Consider the following 27,164-nt stretch of genomic DNA (forward strand, 5'->3'; position numbering starts at 1 on the left):
ATCATACTTTTTGAAAATCTAAATTTAAATAAAGCGTTTTTCTAAAAAAAATAGACAAAATGTTTACACTTCATAGAACAAAACCACTATAAAAACAAAATAATTAACATTTAATTTTTGTATGAAGTGTAAATGTTCTATTTTTTTTTTTTTTTTTTTTGTAAATTTGTCACGTATCTCTCTTAATTTTAGAATAACTAAATTATTAAATTTACAAGTATGGTGGACTAATATTTTAGTCCACGATGTTTTCAATTTTTTTTAAGTTATTAAATTTAGAAATTTTTAAATAATATCACTAATTTAAAAACTATATCTTTATAATTAATTTATAATAATATTTTTTTATAATAAAAACTAAATGTTAACAAAATTATAAAAGATCACGAACTAAAATATATCTCATTAGATTGTAAAAGTTAAATTACTACAAATTTAAAAATATAGAAACTAAATCATCACAAAGTCTTAAATGTTTTACTAATATAATATAATATAATATAATAGTTGATTGAGTAGAGAAAACAAATATATGTGTGTGTGTGTGTGTGTTGCTTAGGATTCAAACGTTGGTGTTGGGCAAAAGAGGGTTGTAACTGTCCCATTCTAAAACATAATTAGTATGGGACTTTTACATTTACATTTACAGATCCTTTGAATTTGTCTCTTAGACACCCGAATTAATTACCTAAATAGTTTCTTTCTTAAACAACAATGTTCTTTCTATTAATTCAGTCATGCATTGCGGAAAGAAATGGAAAAATGTGAAAGAAATTTGTTTATTCTTTTGACTCAAAAAGATAAAAGTAAATTGTCAACAAAGGAGAGAGGAAAGTTTGAAATAGAAAGAATTGGGTTTTTTTATTTATTTATTTTTTTTTTTTTTTTAAAAATTTTTTGGAGTATAGAAGGAGTTGAGTGTAGCCTCCTCCTTTCAACTCACAAATATAAATAATTAAATTTTATCACATTTCTATTTATGATTTTGAAATGATAACTCAAATGACATGAGGCTTCAATTAGCTTTACTCCTTTACACCATATTTGCTTTCTACTACTTCTTTTCATCTTTTAAGTTGGACTATGGTTTTTTTTTTCATCTTTTAAGTTGGACTATGGTTTTTTTTTTTTTTTTTTTTTAATGCAGTTTGAATTAGCTTTGCCCCTTTAGACTATATTTGCTTTCTACTACTTCTTTTTATCTTTTAAGTTGTAATATAATTTTTCTAATCCATAAACTTTAGAATGTTATATATTTTACTTTAGTTTTGAATTGATTTTCATTTGACCCCTACTTATCAAGATATTACTTATCTTTTCTTTTCTTTTCTTTTCTTTTTTTAATTTTGAGTCCTATTTCTATGTAATTCAAGGTTTCAATTTTTCACTGAGATATTACTAATACTCAATTCCAGTCATTTATGTTAATTATTTTTTATCATTATTATTTTAAATTCATTAATTAAAAATTAACACCAACAATAAAAAGTGAGCATTATTGAAATATTTGAAATACATAAACTTATATCATAAACTTATATCATAGGTTATCAATAATAACGTAACATATTGAAACCTAAAAATCTAAAAGAAAATTAAACTCAAAACTTACATTTGTAAAATATAACACTTTAAAATATTTATGGGATAGGGTTCAAGCTGTATGTCCGTGTCTTAGTGTTAGGAATAAATGGGTCTGGGTTCCTAGTGGTTTTTCAATAGCGAGTGCATGGGATACTATTCGTCCTCGAAGTGATCGGGTTAGTTGGGCACAGGGGAGAATGTTCCCAAGCATTCCTTTTGTGTGTGGTCGGCCATTAAAGATAGATTGAGCACTAGAGATAGGTTGAGTAGGTGGGATAGTTCAGTTCCGTTGTCGTGAATTCTTTGTCAAGGGAGTGTTAAGGCTCGTAACCATTTGTTCTTTTCATGTCCTTTCGAGTGGGATGTTTGTTATCAAGTCCTTCGGGTTATGGTTTCCCCTCGTAGGATTGAGTATTGGGGGTTGACTAGTCTTGGATTTGTTGTCAAGGTATTGAGAAGGGTGTGAGGAAGTTGTGGCGCATTCTCCAGTGTGCTACGATATACTTTATCTAGGAGCATAATCATCGTCTCTATGATGGTCAAGCTCATGATCCCATTCTCACATTCTAGCTTATTTGTACCTGTACTCGTGCTCTTGGTGTTTCTTTGCATGAAGTTGCTCAAGATCTTACTAACTTGGTTTTTTTTTTTTCTACTTGTCCTCGAACTGTAGGGTCTTTTCTTATTCATTATGTTGATGTTTTCCCGTAGGATCGTTTTGAATTTGTTGTTTTTGTCTTTTTATGACTTTCATGTTTTTTCGTTTGATGCTTTTGTTATGCTTTTTGTTTCCCCATGTATTTGTGAGTGTTTCTTACAACCACAATTGCAACAATTTTCTTCAAAAAAAAATTTACATTGCAACTAAATTTGAAGTTCAAAGTTCCGTCATTGATAAATCAATGACTTAAAATTGACAGACGGTAATGTACACTTTTAATTGTTAATCATCAAACTTCAATAACTTTATTTAATTTTATTAATCTATGATCTCTAAGCTTCTAATAAAGTGTATATACACCGATCGAACTTAAAAATTTTCAAAAAATCCTTCTACCAACCATGGACGATATTGATTAATAGAAGTGTATCAAACTATAAATAATATGACTGTATTTATCTCTTCCATTGGTTTTGTAGCTACGGCATTATTGATGAAACCCTCAAATCACTACCTACCAAAGACAAGATTGGGAATAGATGGGCAATAGGTCAAACGAGAATGCAATGGCTTGTTATTATGAACTACAGGCGCCATCAAAGACTTCTGTGAATAAAGGCAAATCCCAAAGCAAATCGGGATAGATTTCTTACCAAAAAGAGTACCAAATGAAACGAACCGATCGTGTCGATGGACATATCGTATCATTAGCACTTTATTATGAAGGCTAGGTAGCAAATCTGACAACTATAGACAATAATTGGTGTTAGGAGAAAATCACTAGCGGGATTCTAAAAGTTTTCCGTATAAACTTGCTGCTTTTTCTGAACTTCTAGCAGGGTGGAATCTCAGCATCTTAAGCCATAAGGTCTGTTTACAACACTAATGGCAACATAAGTCACAACAGGACAGACTGAAATACCATCAAATAAATTAAGAAAGCTTACCTCATAGCTGCAGACAGAAAGGCCAAAACAAGAATAAAGGAGACCTTTTGACTCCTTATTTTTGAAATAGAATCTGTTGCTGTTGAAAAGCCAAAACAATACAATTTTGAAATGACTTTTTTAAGTGCATTTGAACTTTTTATAAGCACTTTGGACTTTGGAGAGTCCTTCCAAACATGCATCAAATTCGTATTGTTCTTCAGAAGATATCACCAAATTGATTTCATCGAAACTTAAGCATTCTCTTCCCTTTTCAGGAATTAGAAGAGATACCGTTCCAAATCAAACACAACCATAAAAATCAACAGTTAACTCAGACGTATGAAATAAGTTTCTAAATTTCAACCTCTTTGTTTATGAGAAAAAACAGCATTCCTTGAGAAACAGAAGAAAAGCCCACAAAAGATAGTAAGAGAAGTAACTGAAATATTGAAAAGAAACATAAAAATGGTGATAAGAGCATGACTGGAAACGGTTACTTCATCAATTATCAAAACAATTGAACTACAGTAGGGCCGCTGCTGATTTACTTCTGTTTCAAATAAGCTCAACAAGATCTTGTGTTATTGGTTAAGAAAACAAAAATGTAAAGTCAGGGTAAGTAACTGAGTTAGAAGCATATCAAACTAATTAAGCTTTTGCTTGTGCATCTGTGGAACAGCTTTAGACAGCGTCCATTGCTTTACATTGAAGAAGATAAGAAGGAAGATGAATTGAGAAAAGCAAAGAAGCATAATTATTGCCTCAAAGAGAAAGGGATACCTCTCAGGAGGGCGCACCACCAAGTACACAACGTGGAGAATAAGTGAACAAAACAGGCAGCATCCAAATAAAACCCCCGCAGAATGAAATACTCCCCTTTTTTGCTTTCCATTATTTAACGCATTGATAATAAGGAAGGTAAGAGCATAAATGGCAAGATATGCTTGAACCAGTTTGTCTCGAACTACAAGAGGAAACATGGAAAGCAATGCATAGTGTAGAAAATGTATAAATAATGAAGGCTCATCCAGTGCCAACATGCTTGCAGGAAGAAGAGGAAGAAGAATAGACTTCTCATGCACTGCAATGTTAATCAGAGGCGGTAAATTAGACTATCTTCATAAAAATATCATCCTAGCTCGTAAAGAGAGAAAGAGAGAGAGATAAAGCAAGTACCTTGAAATGAAAACAGGTAGAATGAGAAAGAACTACATAAAAGGCCACATAGAAACCCCTGGTTACTTGGGAAACGAATCTGTTGAAGCATGGAAGGTAAACAAGTTGACAATGTAGCAGTGAAGCTCAAAATTTTCAGTAATTTCACTGAAAATAATCTCTTCCACTTAATAAGGACAGACGTGGTACACCAAAAGTTCGCCACATAATCTTCATACAATCCTCTCTCAAAGGGAGCAAGACGTGATAGAACCTAAATGAACCAGACTTGGATTAAACTTCAAAAAACTGAACAGATGCAAACAAAATCAGAGAAAAATCAGGAGATAAACTAATGTACAACCAACAATAAGATTGTATTGTCCGAATAATTAGACTACAAATCTTAAGTTGTGTTTCATTCCTGCCTCCATAGTGGTAGAAACAATATTTTGTTTTCCTACCCACCCCACCAGATACATTTTGTTTTAAAAAGAAACAAGTCTCTTTTATTAAAATTAATAATAAAACAAAACCTTAAAGTACAAAACGACTATACAATGAACATAAGAACCTAGGGTGGTAGACGCACCCGAATATCTCAACTAGGTTGACACCCCTTAGAGTTCTAATCATATCCGTACAAACTATTAAGAACATATAAATGAGAACAAATGAAGGCCTCCACAGCACAGCAAATATAAAAGCAAATTGAAAAACCAAGATCCAAGGTCTAATACACCAAAACTAAACTGACCAAAAGCACCAATAAGTAAAGAAGGAGACCAAAAAACTTTGAGCCTTGCTGAAATGGAAGCAGTGCAATTCATATTTTATTCAGAGATGCCGTACATGTCGAATTCCTTAGGAAGAATGCACCACAAGGAGGCATTTTGATGAGCATTTTCAAAACGATCAAACCAATCGAGAAATTTGATGAGGAAAGTCCTTTGGTTTCTTTCAAACCACAAATCGGCCAATAAGGCTTTGACTGCACTTTACCGAAGAATCTGGGCAGCCTTGTTAAAATGAGGCCCTCCTAAAAGTTGTCCAACCGATTCTCTACTCACCAAGTGAGACACCCAAGACATTTTAAAGATGGAGAAAAGCTTTTCCCAACAATTGGCTGCATATGAGCAAAGAAAAAAGAGGTGAGAAAGGTCTTCTTCATGCTGGAGGCAGATTGATAGTGAAAGACAACTATTTGGTAATTTTCTCTGCAAAACTACACACGTTCAATTGACCAACCAGCATCACCCAAACCTGAATATTCACCCTTCTTGGGCTTTTAGTCTTCCATATAGCCGTGTAGTACAGCACTTTATCTAATGGGAAAGAGGGTGAAAGATGAGAGATTCGAGATTTAACTGAGAATAAACAGTTTCTCTCTAGAGAACAGATTCTTTTATCAAGTGTCTCGAGTACTCTTCTTCCTGAAATTATACCAATCAACTCTGAAATTCCACAATCTCATCTTCCTTTAGTAATCAACGAAAATTAATAGAACAAGCAACTCTAGATCCCAATGCTCTGCAATCGATCCTTTCAGAAGTGATGTGATTCTAAACAGTTTTGAAAACTGGCTATTAAAAGAGGTATCTCCCTCCCACATATCTAACCAAAAGGAGATCTGCCTACCATTCCCAAGTTTGAATTTAGCCAAAGCTTCCACTTTTAACCAAGTGCGAGAAATACTAACCCAAGGCTTCTCAAGCTTTTACCATCTTTTCCAGCCATGTGCCTATTAAAAAATCCCTTCCATGAATGCTACGCACCAACTTGTGCCATAAAGCCTTTTCTTCCTTGAAATACCGCCAGCCCCACTTGGCAAGGAGGCCCACATTTTTAGCTTTGCCCAAGGCCTCTTGATTGATTTTTACTTGACTAAGTGGCTAACTTTGCCGCCGCCACTATGCCCTTCCAAGAAGAAATTCCTCAATATTCGATATAGTGAAGATATAACCTCCTTTGGGCATCAGAAAGGAAGACATAAAGTAAGTTGGAACACTAGAAAGTACTAACTTAAAAAGTGTGGCTCAGCCACCTCTTGAAAGATGAATTTTTTCCATTTGTCAAGTTTAAAATGGATCTTATCAATTACTGGTTGCCAAAGAGAAGATTGTTTTGGTTAACCCCCCAACGAGAGACCCAATTATAAGAAAGGAGTATGTTCCACCCCACACTTCAGATTTACAGCCATGGCCTCCAGTTCGTCTTCCTCTATATTGATTCCACATAATGCCAATTTTTCCCAATTCACCTTCTCCCCCAAACACCATTCGAAAAACTATCACCTGTTTTTGCTTTTATAGCATTTGGCTGTCATATTTGCAAAACAAGTGTCTTCGTGTACTGAAGAATGGAAACGTGGACTTTTTCTTTTACCACTGTGAAGCCTTCATTGTCACCCCCCCGCCCTGCACGCATTTTGAACCTCGCTATGAGGCACGCAACGTGACTTGAGCAATCCTGATACATTTTACATGCTTCTTTAAGTATATAAATTACAATATAAACTTTAAATGCCTGATCCTGCCCCAAAGGTTGGTAGCTCGTCTTACTTAGCCCAACTTAGCCTTAATGCCTGGTGATCTGGGGAGGGAAAACCTAAAACATGAGTAAAAACTTAATGAATGATAGGTTTTTAAAACCTTTTTGGGCATACAACACATGAAATCATTTTCATAAATATGGTTTTCATCGCCTTATTTCATAAAGCAGAGATCTCTCATTGGCCTTCCATATTCCTTTCGCCAAGAACACGAACCATTCCCACGCATAGACTACTGTGATGCCCTTTTCATCAACAGCATCCCTTGGAGAATTTCTTGGCTTATTTCCCGTTGCTAAGGCCACTAAGCTCAATATGCTCCTTTTACGCATTGGTCAGCTTCACTCCACCATGTAGTCCTTTTCAACATGGCCGTCTTTACTCCTTATGTGCACATAATATTTAGCTTCATTAATAGAAATAAGACTAATGGTTTCACGCAAACATTACATTCATTCAACACGCATAAAACCTTTAAAACATAACACAAGACTTTCTTTAGAAATCCTTCTCTTTATAAACATTAACGTGTAAACAATCATTACAAAACAACAAGAAACTTAGAAGAAAGCTTAAAAAGTCTTAAAAAATTTTGAAAAATCACTCACAACACAACTTCCTTTCCTTTAGAACGCCTAGTCCCCCAAAAATCTTCTTCTCGCCTAGTGATTCTTCTTTCCAGCAAAGTAACTTCAAGAATTTCAACATAACCTTTCTTACTACTGACTTTTCACCCCTATTTATACCATTCCAAAATTGGATTAGTCATCTCCGATTTCCCTTAAGCTAACCAACTCCTACTTAAAGTGCTACACGTGTAAGCTTAATATTTCTCATGACCATGCTTAGCTTAAACTCTTACACGTGGCCCATTACTTAAGCACAATTAGGAAATTTCCCAGAATTTTCCTAACTCTCAACGCTTTGCTTCAACTCGCGTTGAACCTCAAACCGCCTACCTAGTCTTGCTCGCCTTCTCCTTCACCTCGCGTCGCCTTAACTCAATGCCCAGCACCCAAAATGCCTAAATCCTTAAAACTCTTTAAAAAGAAATTCCAAAATGGCCCTTCCGTTCATATACAGGTTTCACATTCATATTGACCATTTAGGTAAATTTTGTCAACAAGCACCCCCAAAACTTCATTCACCAAGAGAAAAAGAAAAGGTGAGAGAGGATCACCTCGCTGAATCCCCTTAGCAGCCAATATTCTTCCTTTTGGTCTTCCATTAATGAAGATGGAATATCTTGGGTTCTTTACACATCCCATAATCTATTTAATCCAAGTTGGCTCAAACTTTTTAGTCTGCAATTTTTTTTCTAAAAGTCCTAGTCAACACGATCGAATGCTTTCTCAAGGTCAAGTTTAAGGATCCATCCTTTCTTCTTTATAACCTGATATTCCTCCACTACCTCATTAGCGACAAGAATGGGGTCCAAGATTTGTCTTCCTCCTTTGAAAGCACTCTGAGTCTCAGCAATGACGGACAGCATAACCTTCTTTAGTCACTCTGCTGAGACATTGGCAATAACCTTGTATGACAATGTACTTAAACTAGGCCTATGGTCTTTCACAGCAACTGCTACCTCCTTTTTCTGAATTAAACAAACGAAGTTCTCTTGAACACAAGCATTAAACCTCCCATTCTCATAGAAGTCATTAAAGAGAGCTAGGATATTTGGCTTCATAGTCCCCCAAACTTTTAAAAGAAACTCTGCTGTAAAACCATATGGGCCATGTGCCAAGCATCGTGATAGCTGCCTTTATCTCCACTTCTGAAAAATGAGCTATAAGTGTTGAATTCTGCCTTGGAGTTGCACATTTCCGGTCAAAGACTGGGCTTTCGGAATAAAGTTGTTCATAAATTCAGGATTAAGCCTCAATTTCCTTGAATGAATTAGTTGACGTGCCATGATCATCAATCAATTCTGTGATCAGATCCTTTCCTTTTCTTGCAGCCAAAAATCTATGGAAGAAGCTTGTATTTTCGTCTCTCAATTTTAGCCAATTAAGCTTACTTTTCTATATTAAACTTGTCTCTTCAATCCAGTACAAGGACATTAAATCTGTTTTCAAGGAAGATCGTAAATCACTTTCAGTCTGTGAGCTGTCCCCCTTCTGCCAGCAGATCCCACCTTTCAATTTCATGAAGCAGCTCATTTTCTCTTCTTTTTTGATTCTCCTGAAATTGAGAAAACCAGGCTTTCACAGCCTCTTTCACTTTTCTGAGCTTGACACTTAGAACAAATCCTGCTCACCCTGCAACAGCACTTTGCCTCCAAGATGTTTTGATCACGGCTACACAAGCTTTATCCAGAAACCAACTGTTGGAGAATCTAAAGGGAGAAGGGCCCCAACTAATTGAACCAGCTTCAAGAATTAAGGGGAAATGATCAGAGAAAATTGGAGACTGTCTATTGACCCTTGAATTCTCAAAAGCATCATCCCAGTCTTTGGAGATGAAAAATCTGTCTATTAAAGACCTTGCAAACAAGCTACCATGGCAGGACCATGTGAACCAGCCATTACTAAGAGGAACTTCCAGAAGGTTAGCTTTATCAATGAAATTGTTAAACTTTCTCATACCTCTAGTAGCTCTTCCGATAGGGGACCTCTCGTGAGCCCATCTTGTCGTGTTGAAATCCCACCAATACACCATGCTTGTGAGCAATAACCGAACAAAGAGAGTAATTCTGACCATAAAAATTCTCTCCCTATAGTCATTGGGCCCATACACGTTAGTGATCCAGCAAACTTTTTTACACAGAGTGAGGCATTTGACAGTTAGAGAGTAACCTCCCTTTAAAGATTCTAAAACAACTAGTTTGTTCATGTCCCAAATGTTGAGCCATCCTCCTGAATACCCGTCTGATTCCACAAAATCCGAGCCTGCTCCCTTTGAGCTCCAGATTGATTTGATAAAACCTACGTCAAATTCACCTTTGTTTTTTTATTCTTGGATTAAAACAATCTTTGAATAATGTATTTTCAAGAATCTCTTGAGAGCCAGTCTCTTCTTTGGATCCTTTAATCCTCTCGTATTCCACAACAATTTTCATACTTACGTCCCCTGCTTTGAACAAAGAGTAAAGTTGAAAGTAAAGCTAAAATAAGATTGCAGTCTTCTACCACTGTTTTCAGGTGAGTGGGAACTTCACTGCACTGGGATTGTAAAGAGATTTTAGCAATCTTCTGATCTTCTGCCGGCTCTTCAACTCCCTGAAAGAGAACACCCAAGTCTGCCACTATGGCCTATGAGGACTTCGCCAAATGAACAATTTCTTCACAACTGACATTGAAGGGGGAGACCAACTCGGTTTTACCTTTCTTCTAGTGAGGAAAGATTGGAGTGTGAACTGGTGTGCCTCTTAGAAAGCTTACCTTAGCATAAGTAGGGAGAAAATAGAGTATAGGAACTTTGGGGGTGTTAATTTTTTAGGCTCTAATCTAGTACTCTGTGTAAGAACTTGAACTTGTGTGCCTTTCTCTTCTAAAATATCCGGATTAACCTCTAAAATCAGCTTGGCCTTGGATGAGGTCTTCTTGGCAACGGCCTTCTTTCTCTTTCTTCTAACAAAGTGCTTTGGAAAAGCTTTGAAGGGAAGAGAAGCTTTCTATGCTGTAGAATTTCGTTGTGCCCCTGTTTTGCTCTTTATTCTACCCGAGAGGAAGATGGCTGAAGAAGAGGACGATTGAGTGGAAGAAGAACCGTTGGAGCTTTAGGCAGTTGAACCTCTAATATTATCATAACTATTGAGTAATAATGGAGGTAATTTTGTGGAAGAAACTGGGGATAACAGCTTGCTGTTAAACGACAAAGGGATGATTGAACTGGGTTCACTAGAATTTTGATTTTCCATATTGAGACTTCCACCCGAGATAAACTTTTGATTTTCCTTTAATAACCTTATTAATGCTTGAGGACTGATTGTTCAAATAGATTAAAATATCCACTCTTTTCTCTGTCCTCCTTAAAAACGTCTTCTCGACTTTCTTTGCTTTCTTATTGGGTGATGGTTTAGGTTAGGCCATAACTTTCTGTCTTCAGAAAATTAGACTTTTCGACTTCCTCAACTTCTCTATTGGCCGATTTATGTTTCTCCAGCAACTTTGAAACTTGATGATGGTGTTTTCAGCAAACATGAGATGGATCCAATGCCCAGCTAGCCTCCTTTTCCATCAAGACTTCAAAAGGGTTCCTCGAAAATCCTGGTTCGAGTATTTTGAGGAAAGAAAGGCCCATTTCAGTTTCAGCATATCTGGGGATTCTCCTCCTTCGTCTAAAAGAACTTGATTTATCCTAAGTAGATCAATCGGATTGTTGACGTAGCTAATGAACAAAGCTTCTTCGATGACCTTTGGAGCTTCTAACACTTTTATGTCCCCGAAATTTAAGAAAATATTGTCTCTAAATGCATCTCGTAATTCAACCATAGCTGGCAGAAAACCACAAAGATTTTGACTGACCTTTATTTTGGCCTCTGAACAGTTAATCAGATTCATGGTTTTTAAAGAAATGCTTTCAAAACCTCCAAAGTATCCTCCAATGGCTTTATAAACGTCAATGCTCCAATAATCCAACGGTAAGTTTTTAATAGAGATCCAGCCTCCATAACCTTTCACAACATCTAGTCTACCATGTTTTGTCCCATGTCACTTTTCAAATAATATATGGAAGAGACCATATCTCTGCCACTTGCCCAGGAACTCAACCTTGTCTTCAAGATTGCATAAGGGAGATTTAATTATAGCTCTATCCGCAGATAGAGGATTAATGGTTATTTTGGAATGGAAATGATCTTCCAGCACTATATTAATATCTTTCCAATCATTAAACTCAAACAGATGAGTAATGACCCACATACTTTTAAAATCTTCTCTGAGCACCTCACTGTTCTTATGAACCCAAGAGGATGACTTACCCTGCTTTGGAAATGTGATATATATTGTCAGAGCTGAGGTAAAGAAACGATGATTTAATTCAAAATACTGCCATACTTTGAATGCCGGAAATTCTAACATACTCTGAGAAAATGCCGGCAATTCTAACATATCAACTCCCTTCATCCGAATGTCTTCCTTGCTTGTTGATACGGAAAGGAAGTCTTTAATCATGTTGGCAAAAGATATCCACCCTTGTTGATTTGGACCCACCGGAAGATGCAAGTAAAAACGTCCTCCAGATTCAGGCCATACAGTACATCTCAATACCCATCCATAAAAGAGCAAATTTGGAGATTTTGACGACCCCTGCATCGTCCTTGGCTCTACGAGTGAAAAAGGAAGTAACTTGTGTTTGCGGAAGTAACTTGTACTCAAGAAGTCAGAGAAAAGTATATTTCTTATTATCATTTAGAGTCAAAATAAAGTTACATATATATAGAGAACAAAGAAACCCTAGATTGTATATACAATTACGATAATGGACATAAAATATAAATATACATATCATAACACTCACCCTCAAGCTGGAGCAAATATGTCGATCATGTCCAGCTTGTTACACAAATAGCTTATCCTTGCTCAATTTACAGCTTTGGTCAAAATATCTCCCAATTGTTCTCCAGTCTTCACATATCCTGTGGACACCAACCCATCTTGGATTTTCTCACGAATGAAGTGACAATCCACCTCAATATGTTTAGTTCGTTCATGAAATACTGGATTAGATGCAATGTGAAGGGCAGCTTGATTATCACACTGTAATTTAGCTGGCACTGTAATACTGAAGCCTATCTCAGATAATAGTTGGTGAATCCATACTATTTCGCACACAGATTGTGTCATAGCTCTATATTTTGACTCAGCACTCGAACAAGAAACAACATTTTGTTTCTTACTCTTCCATGATACCAAGTTTCCGCCTACAAAGACACAATATCCAAAGGTTGATCTCCTATTCTTCGAGATCCCGCCCAATCAGCATCAGAAAAACATTCAACTCTCGTATGTCCATGATCTTTGCATAAGATCCCACATCCAGGAGCAGCTTTCAAATAACATAGAATCTGCTCTACTACAGCCCAATGATCCACTGTAGGGAAAGACATGAACTGACTTACCACACTTACAGAATAAGCAATGTCTGGTCGAGTCACTGTTAAGTAGTTCAACTTTCCAACTAATCTCCTATATCTCTCAGGATCTTTACATAATTTTCCTTCTTTAACAAGTTGGCTGATTCGGCATCATCGGAGTACCACTTGGTTTGGCTCTTAATTTTCCTATCTCAGACATCAAATCAAGTACATATTTTCGTTGAGACAAATAAATACCTTTCTCAAATCAAGTACATATTTTCGTTGAGACAAATAAATACCTTTCTTACTTCTCATCACTTCAATGCCCAAAAAATATTTCAATTGACCCAAATCTATCGTGTGAAACAGACCTTGAATGAAAGTTTTAGGAGATGAAATACCCGATAAATCATTTTCAGTAATAACAATATCATCAACATATACAACCAATAAAACTATACCATTATCAGATCGGCGATAAAAAACAGAATGATCATATGTACTCTTTTGCATACCAAAGCGTACAAGAGCTTGACTAAACTTTCTGAACCACGCACGTGGACTCTGTTTCAAACCATACAAAGATTTTCGAATGCGACATACTTTATCACTCTCCCCCTAAGCGACAAACCCAGGTGGTTGCTCCATATAAACTTTCTCTTGAAGATCAACATGCAGAAAAGTATTCTTAATGTCAAGTTGATGCAAATACCAGTGATGGGTAGCAGCCATGGAAAGAAATAGGCGGATGGAAGTTAATTTGGCAACCAGAGAAAATGTATTTGAATAATCAATATCATAGATTTGAGCATAACCTTTGGCAACAAGACGAGCTTTCAATCGAGCCACTGTTCCATCAGGATTCACCTTAACAGAAAACACCCATTTACAACCAATAGCCTTCTTTCCTACAGGACAAGATACCAAATCCCAAGTACCATTATCATCTAAAGCAGTCATCTCTTTCAATCATTGCATTTTGCAAGCCAGGATGAGATAAAGCTTCATGAACAGTGTTAGGAATAGACGTGGAGTCAAAAGATGTAATAAAAGCATATGTGGAGGAGACAATTGGTGATAGAAAACAAAAGAAGAAACAGAGTAAGTACACTTGCGTTTACCTTTGCGAAGAGCAATGGGAAGATCATCACTTGGTCCCGGATCGCATGATGAAGGAGGCATTGATGTAGGACATGAGTCTGAAGGTTGTGATGGAGGATATCGGGAGTAGACTCGAGAATGCAACGGGCGAGAAGGAGGCGCATCAGTGGAGAGGTAATCTCATATATAAAAAGATTGTCATCTTCCCCCTGACACAAACTCGATGGTGATGAAGTAAAAGGTGTATCCTCAAGAAAAAGCAACATCAGGCAAAACAAGATACCTTTTAAGAGTAGGACAATAACAACGATACCTCTTTTGAACACGTGAATAACCTAAGAAGATATATTTCAAAGATTTGAGATCTAGCTTAGTATGATGAGGACAAACTTCGCGAACAAAACAAACACAACCAAATATCTTGGGAGCAATAGGAAACAAAGACTTGGTAGGAAAAAGAACATGATAAGGACTCACCATTAAGAAGAGATGAAGGCATTCTATTAATTAAAAAACAAGTCGTAGACACGACATCCGCCCAAAAAGTTTTCAAAACATGCATTTGAAACGATAAAGCACGAACAGTTTCAAGTAAATTCCTACTTTTGCGTTCTGCGACACCATGTTGAGATGAAGTGTCAGCACACGAAGACTGATGAATAATGCCATGTTCACACAAGTAAGAGCCAAGAGTATGAGAAAAATATTCACCCGCATTATCAATGCGCAAAATTTTGATAGAGACATTAAACTGATTTTTTATTTCAACATGAAAGACACAAAAGTGAGATAATAACTCAAAACAATTTTTCATGAAATATAACCAAGTTAGACGAGAATGATCGTTAACAAATGTAACAAAATAACAAAAGCCTGTTTGAGATACAACTGGACAAGGACCCCAAATATCAGAATGAACTAACTCAAATGGAGCACTTGCTCGTTTATTGACCCGAGGACTCGAACTAAGACGATGAAATTTAGCAAATTGACATGAATCACAATTTAAAGAGGACAAAGACCTAAATTCGGGATAGAGTTTCAACATAAACAAAGATGGATAACCAAAACGACAATGAACTTCAAAGGGAGAAGGAACGACAAGACACGCCACAGCTTGCGATACTTGGGGATCAAAGAGATAAAGCCTCCTGACTCATATCCTCTACCAATAATCTTCTTCGTCACACGATCCTGAAACAAGCAATAACCAGGAAAGAACAAGACAACATAATTAAGGTCATGAGTAAGTTGACTAATAGAAATTAAATTAAAGGATAGGCAAATGTAACACAGAAGATAGAGAAAATGATGGGGTAAGATGAATAGTGCCAGATCCAAGAACGGAAGATGTGGAGCCATCTGCCAATGTGACAGATGGAAAAGGAGCAGGGGACAACGGTCTAGAAAATAGGCAAGAATTACCTGTCATATGAGCTGTGGCACCAAAGTCTATGACCATTTTGTAGATGATGTAAGAAAACACTTGGTATTACCTGGGGCAACAATGGATGCAACAGGAGTAGAGGAAGATGACGCTTGTAATGAATCTTGGTAGTTCTGAAACTTAGCATACTCATCTACAGAAATCGTAACTGACGCCTCTAGTATATCACATGTGGAAGCTATCTGAGCATGTTGAGATTGTTGACTATTCTTATATAACAATTTTCGACAATCACGTTTTATATGGCCTGGCTTATAACAATAGTTACAAACAATTTCTCGGCGATCAGCAACGACAGAATGCAGCGGACGACGATGACCCTTCTTTTGAGCTGGGTAGTGTCGACAAACGGCCACTCAAAGATGACCTAATCTTAAGCCCTAATGGAGAAGGAAACCACCAACTACGAAATATGAAACCCTAAAGGCTCTGATACAATGTACTCAAGAAGTCAGAGAAAAGTATCTTTCTTATTATCATTTAGAGTCAAAATAAAGTTATATATATATAGAGAACAAAGAAACCCTAGACTGTATGTACAATTACGATAATAGACATATAATATAAATATATATATATCATAACAACTTGTATTTGCAGAAGTTCCAACATTCGATCCACAAACCAATCTAAATGAGATTTGACTAGTGACAAGGATTTTCTATTTTCTACATCCTCCACGAAATACTAACCACCTTCAAACCTAGTGCAGAAATAAGAACTATTAACTTTGCAACTCTTGACTTCCATATTAACTTTGCAACTCTTGACTTCCATAATAAAATTAAATACTGAGGCAACAAAAGAAGACTTGTTTCAAACGGTTGGACTGTTGGAGGATGCCAAATTCTGGTGGTCGAGAAGGGAAGGAGATTGGGGAAGGAGGCAAAGGAGGAAGAAGGGTGAACGGAAAAGAGGAATGGGGTAAGGAGGGAGGAGAGAGGGGAGAAGGGAGAGAAAACCCTTTTTTCCCACCAAACACATATTCCACATTTAATTCGATAAGGTAGAAAAGAGACTGGTGTGTTTTATTAGGAGCATCATGTAACATTCGAGAGATCCTTAGAACTCTAGAATGTCTAAAGAGGGCAACAATCTCTCTTTCAACACAAGCATATATTAGTTGAAGCCGTTGAAGCCCTTCTTCAGCCCAATTTTGTTGATTGAACAAGCCAATAGTTTTCAGTATAGTGAGGATTATCAAGCCCTTAATCATGAACACATTCCAAAAACAATTTTGAAGAGAGTCAAGTCATCTTCTGCTACAAGCAAAAAGCTAGTAGGGGAGAAAAGGAAATCTGTTTCATTCTGGAAAAAGAACATTATATATTGACTCTTGAAGGTATGCTGGCAGAGTGACAAATAATGATTACGTTATTTGACAATTATTCATACCTGCAAAAGAGCATCAACTGAATGAAGGTATGGCAACCAAATAATAGCAAAAGTTCCCAAGACGACCACCCCCAATTTTAACACTTCAACAATGGGTTTTCTACGCCTCATGCATTTACCCAGGAGATGGCTGAAAAATGCTGGAGCATAATATGCACTCATCTGCAAGACATCAAGTAATTTCAGCATTCGCTCAAGATAAGGTAAAAATTTAAATAATAAATTAATACTATCATCACGTTCATGACCTAAAAATTAGTTGGTAAAAGTTCTGTTAAAAAACTATCTGGATATGTAAAAGATAAGATATTCTCCAGATATGTTATGTATTTATTCTACTGAATTAATATGTCAGATCAACAAAACCAATCCAACATAAATGGAATATGTTGGAAATAAAAAGCTTTGTTGATAGATATATAGACTCGAGAGTATTTTAGTATTTTACTTCACCCTAAGTTTATTTCCTTTTTTATATTAAGGCTAGCTAGAGCTCATAAAGTTGTCTTCTCCTGTAACTTTCATAGTGTATGAAAATAATAAAAGAGACTCTCTACCATGGTTTTTTCTCTCTATTTTAGAGTTTTCCAAATAAATCTTTTGTTCTCTTTTCTATCGTTTAATATGGTGTCATAGGGGTCACGAAAACCTAGTCGCCATTGGCAAAAACCAATCAGTGCAAGATAACCTAAGTTTTTCTCCAATCTTGCTTCAACCCCAGCTATTGCTGCCGTCATCAGAGCCACAGACTTTTCCATTGTGGTCATTGCCACTACTGTCCAAGCCGCCATTAATCGTTTTCTTCAGCCCTTGCATATCTATCCAATTCTAGTGCCGCCAAAAACCTTTGATGGAAACTCTAGCCGAAACATACACAATGAAACCGATATAAGGTAAATTCTGTATCGTGACAACAAGCTTCTCATAGCAATTGGGTCTCCCTCATCATGTGTCATGTCACGGGCCTCGAGTCAAGGAGCGGAGCATGTGCATGTAGGGGGGGGCTGGGCCAAAGCGAGGTTAGCGGAAGCTAGGTGTGCAACAACGTGCAATGTTACTTGGAGCTAAAGACTAGGAAAGTGGCCTTAGTGAGTAGTTAGTTTTCCCACTTTACATACTTGACCACTCCTTTATTAACTACCCTATTTTACTTGACCACTCCTTTATTAACTACCCTATTTTCTAGGCTAATCAAATGGGGTAGTGGACTTCAACTTCCAAAATAACTCCTTCCTACTAATAACCATTCTAACCGCCTCATAGCCTCCTTGGATAGATGACACAAATCACTCCAATGACATGCCATATATCCAGGTGAAGCTCTCTTGGACAGTTGCTCAAATGGTGGGGCATTTGACCTTCAATGCCTTTGTTGTCTGCATTTGACCTTCAATCAGTGCAATGAACTTCAATGCTTGTCCCATTCACTGCCCTTTGTCAGCTTTGTGCAAGGAGGTTAGCATGGCCAAATTGTTGTCACCAAATGTGTCGAGCCCTATGTCCTTTCTAGGCACTATGTTCTGTCTGACCTCCCTCAAAGCCAAGGCACTCGTGCACCTGTCTCAACCACCTCCGCCAATAGGTGGAGATCTTGCATGCATTGACTTGGTCTCCATCAACCTAGTCTTTGGGCAGTCGATTGTATGTCACTTGTCAATCAACCCCTTGTGGCCCCAAGCAACGACTAACCTCTCATTGTGCTCGATGTTAGTTCTAAGAGTCTGACACGTTACCTAGTTATGAACATCAAGGTTCGATTAGTTTATCTCCGATAATGATAAAATAACAATTGGCAAATTTTCAGCAACAAATCATTGCTTCGAGACAGCCCTAGGTGCTTCCACAAATCTAAATTCCAGTACAATGAATCTTGACATTCCTTACGATCTACCAATGTATCCAGAGAATCTGGTAATCTCTTTCCCTACTTTGACTATTAGAAAGTATTTTTCTGGCTCTATGGAAAATTTCACAAGGGTAATTGTAGGAGAAAAGTTGAATGGTAAAAATTATTTCTCTTGGCCCAATCCATTAAAATGGTCTTTGAAAGGTGTTACAAGTTTGGGTATTTAACTGGTGAGAAACCAAGACCTAGACCAAAGGATCCACAAGCACATTTGGAAAAAAGAAGACTCCCTGCTTCAATCACTATTGATTATTAGTATGGAACCTTAGATAGGGAAACCGTTGTTGTATACTACGACTACTCGAGATGTCTGGGATGCAACTCATAAATTATATTCTAAAAGACAAAATATGTCTCGTATTTACACACTGCGTAAACAGGCTCATAAGTGCAAACAAGGGACCATGGATATCACTTCATACTTTAACAAATTGTCCCTAATCTGGCAAGAGATGGATCTTTGTCACAGAATTATCAGGGATTGTCTGTGTGCAGGTGTCCATCGATCGTGTTTATGATTTTCTAGCTGGTTTGAACTCCAAGTTCGATGTAGTGCGAAGTCGTATATTGAGACAGGGGCCTGTACCTCTCATATGGAAGTGAGTTCTTGTCACGCCCCCACCCAGAACACGTCCCTTGTGTTCCGGGCATGGACACAACTTGGGCAGCCCCAACGCCTCTAAGAGAAGCGCTAGAACACTCAAACTTTAAACATAGACTTGAACCTTACTTAAATGTGAGCGTGCTTTGCAATGTGATCGTACAACACTTCTAAACTTGACGGAACTTAACAACTTTATTTCTCCTTTAACACAAATACAAGGCCATACTTCAAATAGATACTAAAACTAAATTCCTATCTCCAACGCCTTGCACTGTTCTTATCTTCTGGCACAGCGCAACGGCTCGCCTACTCTAGCGGCCTCTTCACTTCGCCTACCTAGGAAAGGGAAACTTAAAACGTAAGCCTAATGCTTATAGAGCAACAATTTAGGAAAACCTTTTGGGGAATACAAGCACAAGCATAGAATCATTTTACAAGAACAAGTCTTCAACACTTTAACACGCCAAGCACAAGCATAAATTCATTTTACAGAACAACTCCTCAACGGCTTAACATGCGCTGAGAATAAAAAACACCCCATTAACTTCTACTTGTTCCTTTCGCCTGGACATTGAACCTCCTCAATGCATAGACTACTTGTAAACCCTAGTCCTTTCTTGTTTTCTTTTTGTTCATTTAAGCATTTGGAGTAAGTTTTTTATTTTTCATGTTAAAGGAAGGTGGCAAAGCATAAGAATGGGGGTTTAGGTAACGGAAAGAGTTTGTATTCATTTTTTAAAAAAGAAAAGAAAAAGGAAAAGAGAAATGGAGTTACTGGGCTGGGATTTACTTTTTTAAAAAAAAAAGGAGAAAGAAAGGATTGTACGGTGGTATTTTATTAAAAAGGAAAAGAAAAGAAGATAAAAAGGGATTTCGGGCTTCTTCATTTTCTTCATTTTCTTCATCTTCTTAATCTTCTTCATCTTCTCATTTCCATCATCTTCTCTCCAAGGAAAGAAACCCACACCGCCAAGCTCCATTTCTAAACCTTTCTTCATCAAATTTTTTCAGAGGAAATCAAAGGGAGAAAGCTGAGAGAAGAAGAGGAAGAGATCAAAAAGATTTAGACCGGGAGAAGTTCAAGTTTTCAAGAGGAAATCAACAGCTAATGTAGTTTTCAGATTACTCAACACATCTCTGATTTTTTGTTGATTCTAAGCTGCACAAAAGGAGTTAGCTCTAATTGGTCCGGTTAGAAAGGTATGTCAATTTCTAACAACTTTTATGAAGGATGCTTAAGCTAATTTTGATGTTAAGTGGTTGGAATTTTTGAAGGAGAAGACTTTTATGAATATGTATTTGATTGTTGAGTTTATGAAAGTATTTAAGTAAGGAATTTTTTAAGCAAAGCTACATTTGTAACTTGCTTGATGCAAGAGATTTATATGAGCATGCTACTTTGCTCACTTTAGTTGAGTTAAAGTTTAGCATGAGATTGATAAGTATGTTTTAGTCGATGTCCTGAGTTGATAGTAACCCTATGGGATAGATTGTCCTATGCATAAAGGTCATGTGTTGAAGGTATCCAATAGATGTCTAGAGTTCCCATTACATAAACTAGATAGAGAAGAGCGCCTCTATGGACGTCTAGATTTTCCATCTCATGTTAGCTATAACGAGATAGGGGACTACTAGTTTCTAGAGCTTCGTCTCGTAGATATCCATAGAGTAGCAAGAAAGAAAAAAGAAAAGTTTAAAAGTTATGTTTTGAGAAATGAATTGCTTTGCTAAGTTTATTTATTCACTCATAGATTTATATACATGTTTTGTTTTTAAAAGTTGTCACTCACAGAGCTCAATTTTCAATGTTTTATTTCCCTTACAGGTAGAGATCATGGTTCCGACGCCTGACTGTCAGTCCGCCTACTCTGCTAGAAGTTTGATTTAGTATTTTAAGTATGACTCATTCTATTCATGCATTCTTGGGTTGAAATTAAGTTAGTAAAAGATCTAGTAGTGGTGTCTGTAATAGACTAGTAAAGGACTCTTGAGTTGTTTTATGTAATAGCGTTGTTTTATGTAATAAACTAATTTTATTCATGTCTATATAAGACTTGTTTAAACAGGTTGTCCATAGGTTGGATGAATCTAAAGATGAAATATGAAGTTTTATAATTTCCAAGTTTTCGACATTTTTTCGCAGTGCGTATGTTCTTGCTTAAGAGATAGTTTAAGGTTCATGTTAAGTAGGGCTGACGGGTATTGTTAGGAGGAGAACGATGTCAGTCGGCTTCACGCCGCCGTCTCGGGCCTAGTGGAGAAGGGCAAGTTCTATGATGGAGTGTGACAACTTGGTATCAGAATAATTAATTCCATGGGAATTAGAAGGGAGTGTGGAGTGATTCAGAGTAGTTAACTCCAAGAAACTTGGGAGTAGTAAGCTAAAGTTTAGTTCATTCATGAGTAACGAACAAAGAGTTGAGTTCAAGTAGAACTAATAGGGTAAAGTTCCGGTACAAGTCTTACGTTTCACCTAAGGGAGTTAACAAAGTAAGTTCGAAGTAAGAAAAGAAAGTTAAGTTAGAGTCTCATGAGTACGACATCATGCATTTAAGTTAGAGGCATTTATAATATGTCTAATAGTTTGATATGTTATAGCAGTTATGCTTCCACGTACTAGCAGACAACGTAGGCAATAGCAGGGCAAAACACAAGATCCTACCTAGGATCCGTTTGAAGGGGAAACCAGTATCCCTAAGGCTCAAATTGAGCCGAAAAGCGATCAATTCAGTCAGTAGGATAAATGCCAAGTCATCCAGAAAATAAATATGGCATAGAACGACTTAAGGCTCTAGGAGACCCTAGGTTCAACAGATCCAACAGATGCCGAGGCATGGTTAAGCATGGTAGAAAGTGCTTCGATGTGATGGACTACACAGAAGGGAGGAAGGTTAAGCTAGCCACTTTCCTACTACAGAAAGAAGCGGATGGATGGTGGAAGTACATCTTCGTTAGACGCAGTGACGCCAAGTTACTAGGATTGGCAAACCTTCAGGGGCATTTCCAAGGACAAGTACTATCCGAGTACTTATTGTGAATCTCAGAGAGATGAATTCATGAGATTAAAGTAAGGGTGTCAGTGGCCGAGTACAAAATGAAGTATACCGAGCTCTCTTGGTATGCTAATGTTATTGTGCCAGATGCAGAAGATTTGAGAGGGGTTTGCGGCAGGAGATTTGTACCCCCGGGACAGCAATAGCAAAATGTACCAACTTCTCTCAGTTGGTAGAGACAACTTTGCCAGCATAGCAAAGCATAGAGGGACCAAGGTCAGTGGTAGAGCCTAGTAAATGAGTTCCTTCAGTGAGCGGCTTCAACGGCCGAGACCAGAAGAGGTACACACCTATGTATCTAGTAAGCAAAATTTTAAGGGCCATTCTGGTGGTCCGTCTTCCAAACAGTATAGTTTAGGGAGTGCCCCCTAGAGGCAGAGTCAAGAGAACTTCCAGTCAATCTGCCAAGTCGACAGCAGGGTCCCAAGTAGGACAAGAGTTTGCCACTAGCACAGGCATAGGGCCGCTATGCAGAAAGTGTGGTAGGCTCCATCGAGGTCCGTGTTAATTGGGGCAGATGTGTGATGTCATTGTAAACAAGCAGGCCTCTCCATCAACATGATGTGAAAGATGCATTTCTAAATGGTGAATTAGAATAAGAAATTTATAGGAGCGCCCCTGTGTTTGGTAGGAGTGTACATGGGTTGGGTCAGATTGGGTTATAGAGATTGTTTGGACCAACCCAAAACTCAGGTTGGTTAAATTGACAACCTAACCCTTAAAACTTAGGGTTATTGAGTTATTCATTTTTTCTTTATCGGCTTAAAATACTTAAATTTGCCTATAACACATATTAATAACTAAAATTTCATAAGACTCAAATATTAAATATCAAAGCATAACATATCTAGTACAAACATCATAGCAATATGTATGAATTATAATATTTATAAGCTATAATATATATTTTAGATAATATTAGAAATTCGAATTGGATTGGGTCAACCCATATTTTAGAAAATATAACCCGAACCCAACCCAACCCTTACAATTCAGGTTGGGTAGTCTGGGTTGTTTGAGTTTAGGGTTATTTGAACACCCGTAATGTAGGGTAACCAAGTTACTTGAAGAAGTAAGAAGCAAAGTGTTGTTAGAAGCAGTGCTAAAGTTGAAAACAAAGCTATGGATTTGGGAGTCTGTCAAGGAATCTGGTTGAAGAAAGTTGTCATATTTTCACCAAAGACAATATTTTACCTATGAAGCTTTATTATGATAATTAAGTGGCGGCTATAGGCATAGGGAATAATACTACATAACATGACATAACAAAAAATGTGGAGATTGGTACACTTTTTATAGAAGCTGGATAATGGTCGTATATGTATTTCGTATATTCCATCATGTAAACAAGCAGTTGATGTTCTCACCAAAGAGTTGCTTAGCCCAAGTTTTGACTTATGTGTTAGGAATTGAGCCTGATTGACATCTACACCCCAACTTGAGGAGGACCGACGAAAATGAGGGGGTTTGTTGATAGTTTATAACCCCGAGGGTATTTTAGTATTTTATTTTATCCTAAATTTATTTCCTTTTTTCTATTAGCGCTTGCTAGAGCCTATAAAGTTGTCTTCTCTTGTAACTTTCAAGGTAGGTGAAAATAATAAAAGAGACTCTATCGTGATTTTTTTTGCTGCTATAGGGCTTTCCATGTAAACCTTGTGTTCTCTTTTCTACCATTTAACGGAATCATATATGTCATTGACAAAAAAAAAATATATATATATATATATATATATATATTATATATATATATATATTATATATATATATATGTTTATTATTTAGAGCAAAAAGTAAGAATATAATGCTTAGGAAAGAGACAGTGAAACGCACCTGCTTATGATTCAGAGCAAGGGTAAATAGAAAACTGCCCACAAGATCTTTATCCGTACATATGGCAGCAATAGCTCCCACAGTAAGGCCCAAGCTTATACAGTTATACTGTGACAAAGGATAAAAGGTGAAGACTCAACATGCTCCCAAATTTAAAATAAAAATTTTAAATATATATATGAGAAAACCCATGGAAAGCATAGCTATGTACGAGTAAAAACCTGAAAATGCCCATGATCAATTAAGATGAGACACGGGTTGATGAGAAGGATTGCAATTTGCCATGCTATATCCCTTTTACGAAACCTGGAGTTATCACTAAAATATGCAAGAACAAAATAGAAAACTGCAGGAAAGAAAATCAGCACATCAGAGGATAAAACTGTCCATCTCATAAGAAGTTTTCTGCAAAGAAGCCAACAAAAGGGAGAAAACTTCAAATGTAATGAAGTCTGAAGAAAAAATAGAGTGATTTATTAAAAGATGTAAAATATAATCATACTCACCCAAAATAGGACTCATAACCTCGCGAAGTAAACAGTGAAACTGAATCTGGATCAAATAACTTGAGGAGAAGACCATGAACGAAACTCTGATACGCCGTTAAGGGGGGATAATCAAGTCCCCAATAGTTGAGGTCATTGGTGGTACTGTTCCGGTACCAGTCCTTAGCTGGAAGATTGATGGTGATTTCCATCCAATGCCTCTGTGCCTCATAGTCGCCATACTTTGGAGAGTTGCCCGCACCCGAGTAAGGATGAAGGGAGACTGCCACTCGTATCAGCAAAGCAAACAAAGATATGGACAAAAAAATAGCTTTAACTCCTTTTTGAATCAACCACCAAGAAGCATCATCGTGGTTGTCCAAATCAACCTTGTTCTTCATGGCTTTGCTTTCTTTTACTTCCCCTGTTATGATTTCGCACTAAATCAGAGTATGAAGCTACTCCAGAATACACATAACCCAAAATCCACAGCAATAAAGAAGCAAAAAGAAGATATACAGTGCTTCGAACAATTTGGTCTACATCCATTTGAAAACCAGATTTTATTAAGAGTGAGATACAAATACAGAAATCAACTCAATCTGTAATTAATCAAGACAAACCCGACTATACCGTCAACTCAAACTACGGCAAGAATACGAGAGACATACGTGCTGAGGCATACCACTGAATCTGAGACCGAAATGTAGAACAACCACTGCTCAACTAAATAACCCACGGCAGAACCCCTTCACCACCAAACCCGCCGGAAAAACGAACCTCACCGCGAGAATGCCGGAAGGAAAAACCTCAGAACCCAACCTGATCTATCTCGCTGTCACTGGCCGAAAAACCGTGACCTAAACGCTTCTTAAACTCTGCAGCTTTCTCCCCTCACCGGAAAACGCACCGACGCCGAATGGAAAGGACGCCGAAGATTTCTTCACCGCCGAACGCCGTCAACAAAGCCGCCGCTCTCTCTCCCACTTCGATTTCTTGTGACTGTTGGCTGCCTCCCTCTCCGCTTTCTTATTCTGTTCTTTTCCCCACATAAAAGAAGATTAAAGAAGATGTACATTTTATTTTCAAAAATGCCATCGAAGAATAATTACTGTTTTTCCTATTTAAAACTCAATTTAAACCTCTTAAATATTTTTCAATTTTTCACGTTCTCATACTGACTTAGCTGGTTAGAAATCTGCATGCAGAATCTTAAAGAAAAACCTATATCACATTTTGGATCCAACCCTTCCTATACTTCCAAATGTCCAAAATTATTACAAACACAATACGATTTCAACTTAACCATAAAAAGTTCTATTATCAATGAATTTGTTTTTGTTTTCATAACAAAGAACGGAAATTATCTTAATTAAAATGTACTTACGTCACAAACCTCAGTGCAATTTCAAAAGTAACATAAACATAATCATTCAATCTCCCCAGACTAACATTAGACTTCCTGAGAGATTAGTTATTTAGAAATATGTTCATTTCTCCTAACAAAACTGATGTTACTAACCTCTCTTACAGATATATGGTTTCATTTGCAAATATGCTATTACTCATAAGCTAGAGCATGTTTCTGAGTAATATTTGATTTTGTTAAAATCACTTTTGTGATGAAATCACTCCAAAATGGGTCTTTAATAACTCAAAATAAATTTAATATTTACTTTTGCCCTTTTAAATACAATTTTCATAACATCAAAATTGACTTTGTCAAGGTGATTTTGAAATGTCAAAAGTGATCTTAACCATTTCAAGTATGTGATATGCCTTTATCTACATTAAATTGTCCATATACCTTAGCCATTATTTCTATCTTACTACACAAAAGACAAAACCAACACTCTCCCATACCATAAGCCTCTAGAAAGCACGAATACTGACACGCAACACGACACAACGATACGCCCAATTTCTAAAAAAGTAAAGAGACGTTATAGTTTTCTTATTTTTTAAATAATATATGTGATAATACTTGTGGATAAATTACTTATATACGTCAGAACATGACAATACTCGACTACAAGAGACGGGGTTATCTCGACGCACAAAAATGTCGGCGAAAATGAAAAATAGGAAGAAATCTTAACTACATTTTCAATTCAAAACATAAACCCCCTTCAAATTTGAATGCAACCATAACCCCCATTCAAATTTGAATTCAACCATAACCCCCACAAAAATTTCAATTTAGCTAGTAACCCCCTTCAAATTTCAATTTAGCTAGTAATCCTTCCTTCAAATTTCAATTGAAGTATAACCCCTTCAAATTTCAATTCAACTATAATCCCCCCTCCAATTCAATTTTCAATTTAACTATAACCCCTCCCCCCATTTCAATTTTCAATTTAACTATAACCCACCCCCCCCCACCATTCAATTTTTAATTTAACCCTAAGCCCTAAACCCTAAACCCTAAACCCTAAACCCTA

The 27,164-nt window shown here is 36.9% G+C and overlaps 1 protein-coding gene across 7 annotated transcripts; it reads right to left on the bottom strand.

Annotated features, from left to right (window-relative positions):
- Positions 1–3,654: 3,654 nt before the first annotated feature.
- On the bottom strand, positions 3,655–25,778 carry LOC103504163 (probable dolichyl pyrophosphate Man9GlcNAc2 alpha-1,3-glucosyltransferase). 7 transcript variants are annotated; one of them, XM_051085658.1, is made up of 8 exons: positions 25,409–25,778; positions 24,745–25,147; positions 24,460–24,643; positions 24,239–24,346; positions 16,843–17,004; positions 14,021–14,209; positions 4,351–4,603; positions 3,655–4,255 (listed from the first exon to the last, which is right to left on the bottom strand). In XM_051085658.1, exons 2-8 carry the CDS (start codon positions 25,122–25,124, stop codon positions 3,819–3,821), a joined length of 1,713 nt encoding a protein of 570 aa, XP_050941615.1. In that variant the 5' UTR covers positions 25,125–25,147; positions 25,409–25,778; the 3' UTR covers positions 3,655–3,818. The 7 variants fall into 7 exon arrangements, with proteins under 7 accessions (XP_050941615.1, XP_050941616.1, XP_050941617.1 ...); XM_051085659.1 differs by having other exon boundaries at positions 25,395–25,778; XM_051085660.1 differs by having other exon boundaries at positions 25,357–25,778.
- Positions 25,779–27,164: the final 1,386 nt, after the last annotated feature.

Source organism: Cucumis melo, chromosome 6 (genome assembly GCF_025177605.1).
Source record: "Cucumis melo cultivar AY chromosome 6, USDA_Cmelo_AY_1.0, whole genome shotgun sequence".
In the NCBI taxonomy this organism is placed as follows: Eukaryota; Viridiplantae; Streptophyta; class Magnoliopsida; order Cucurbitales; family Cucurbitaceae; genus Cucumis; species Cucumis melo.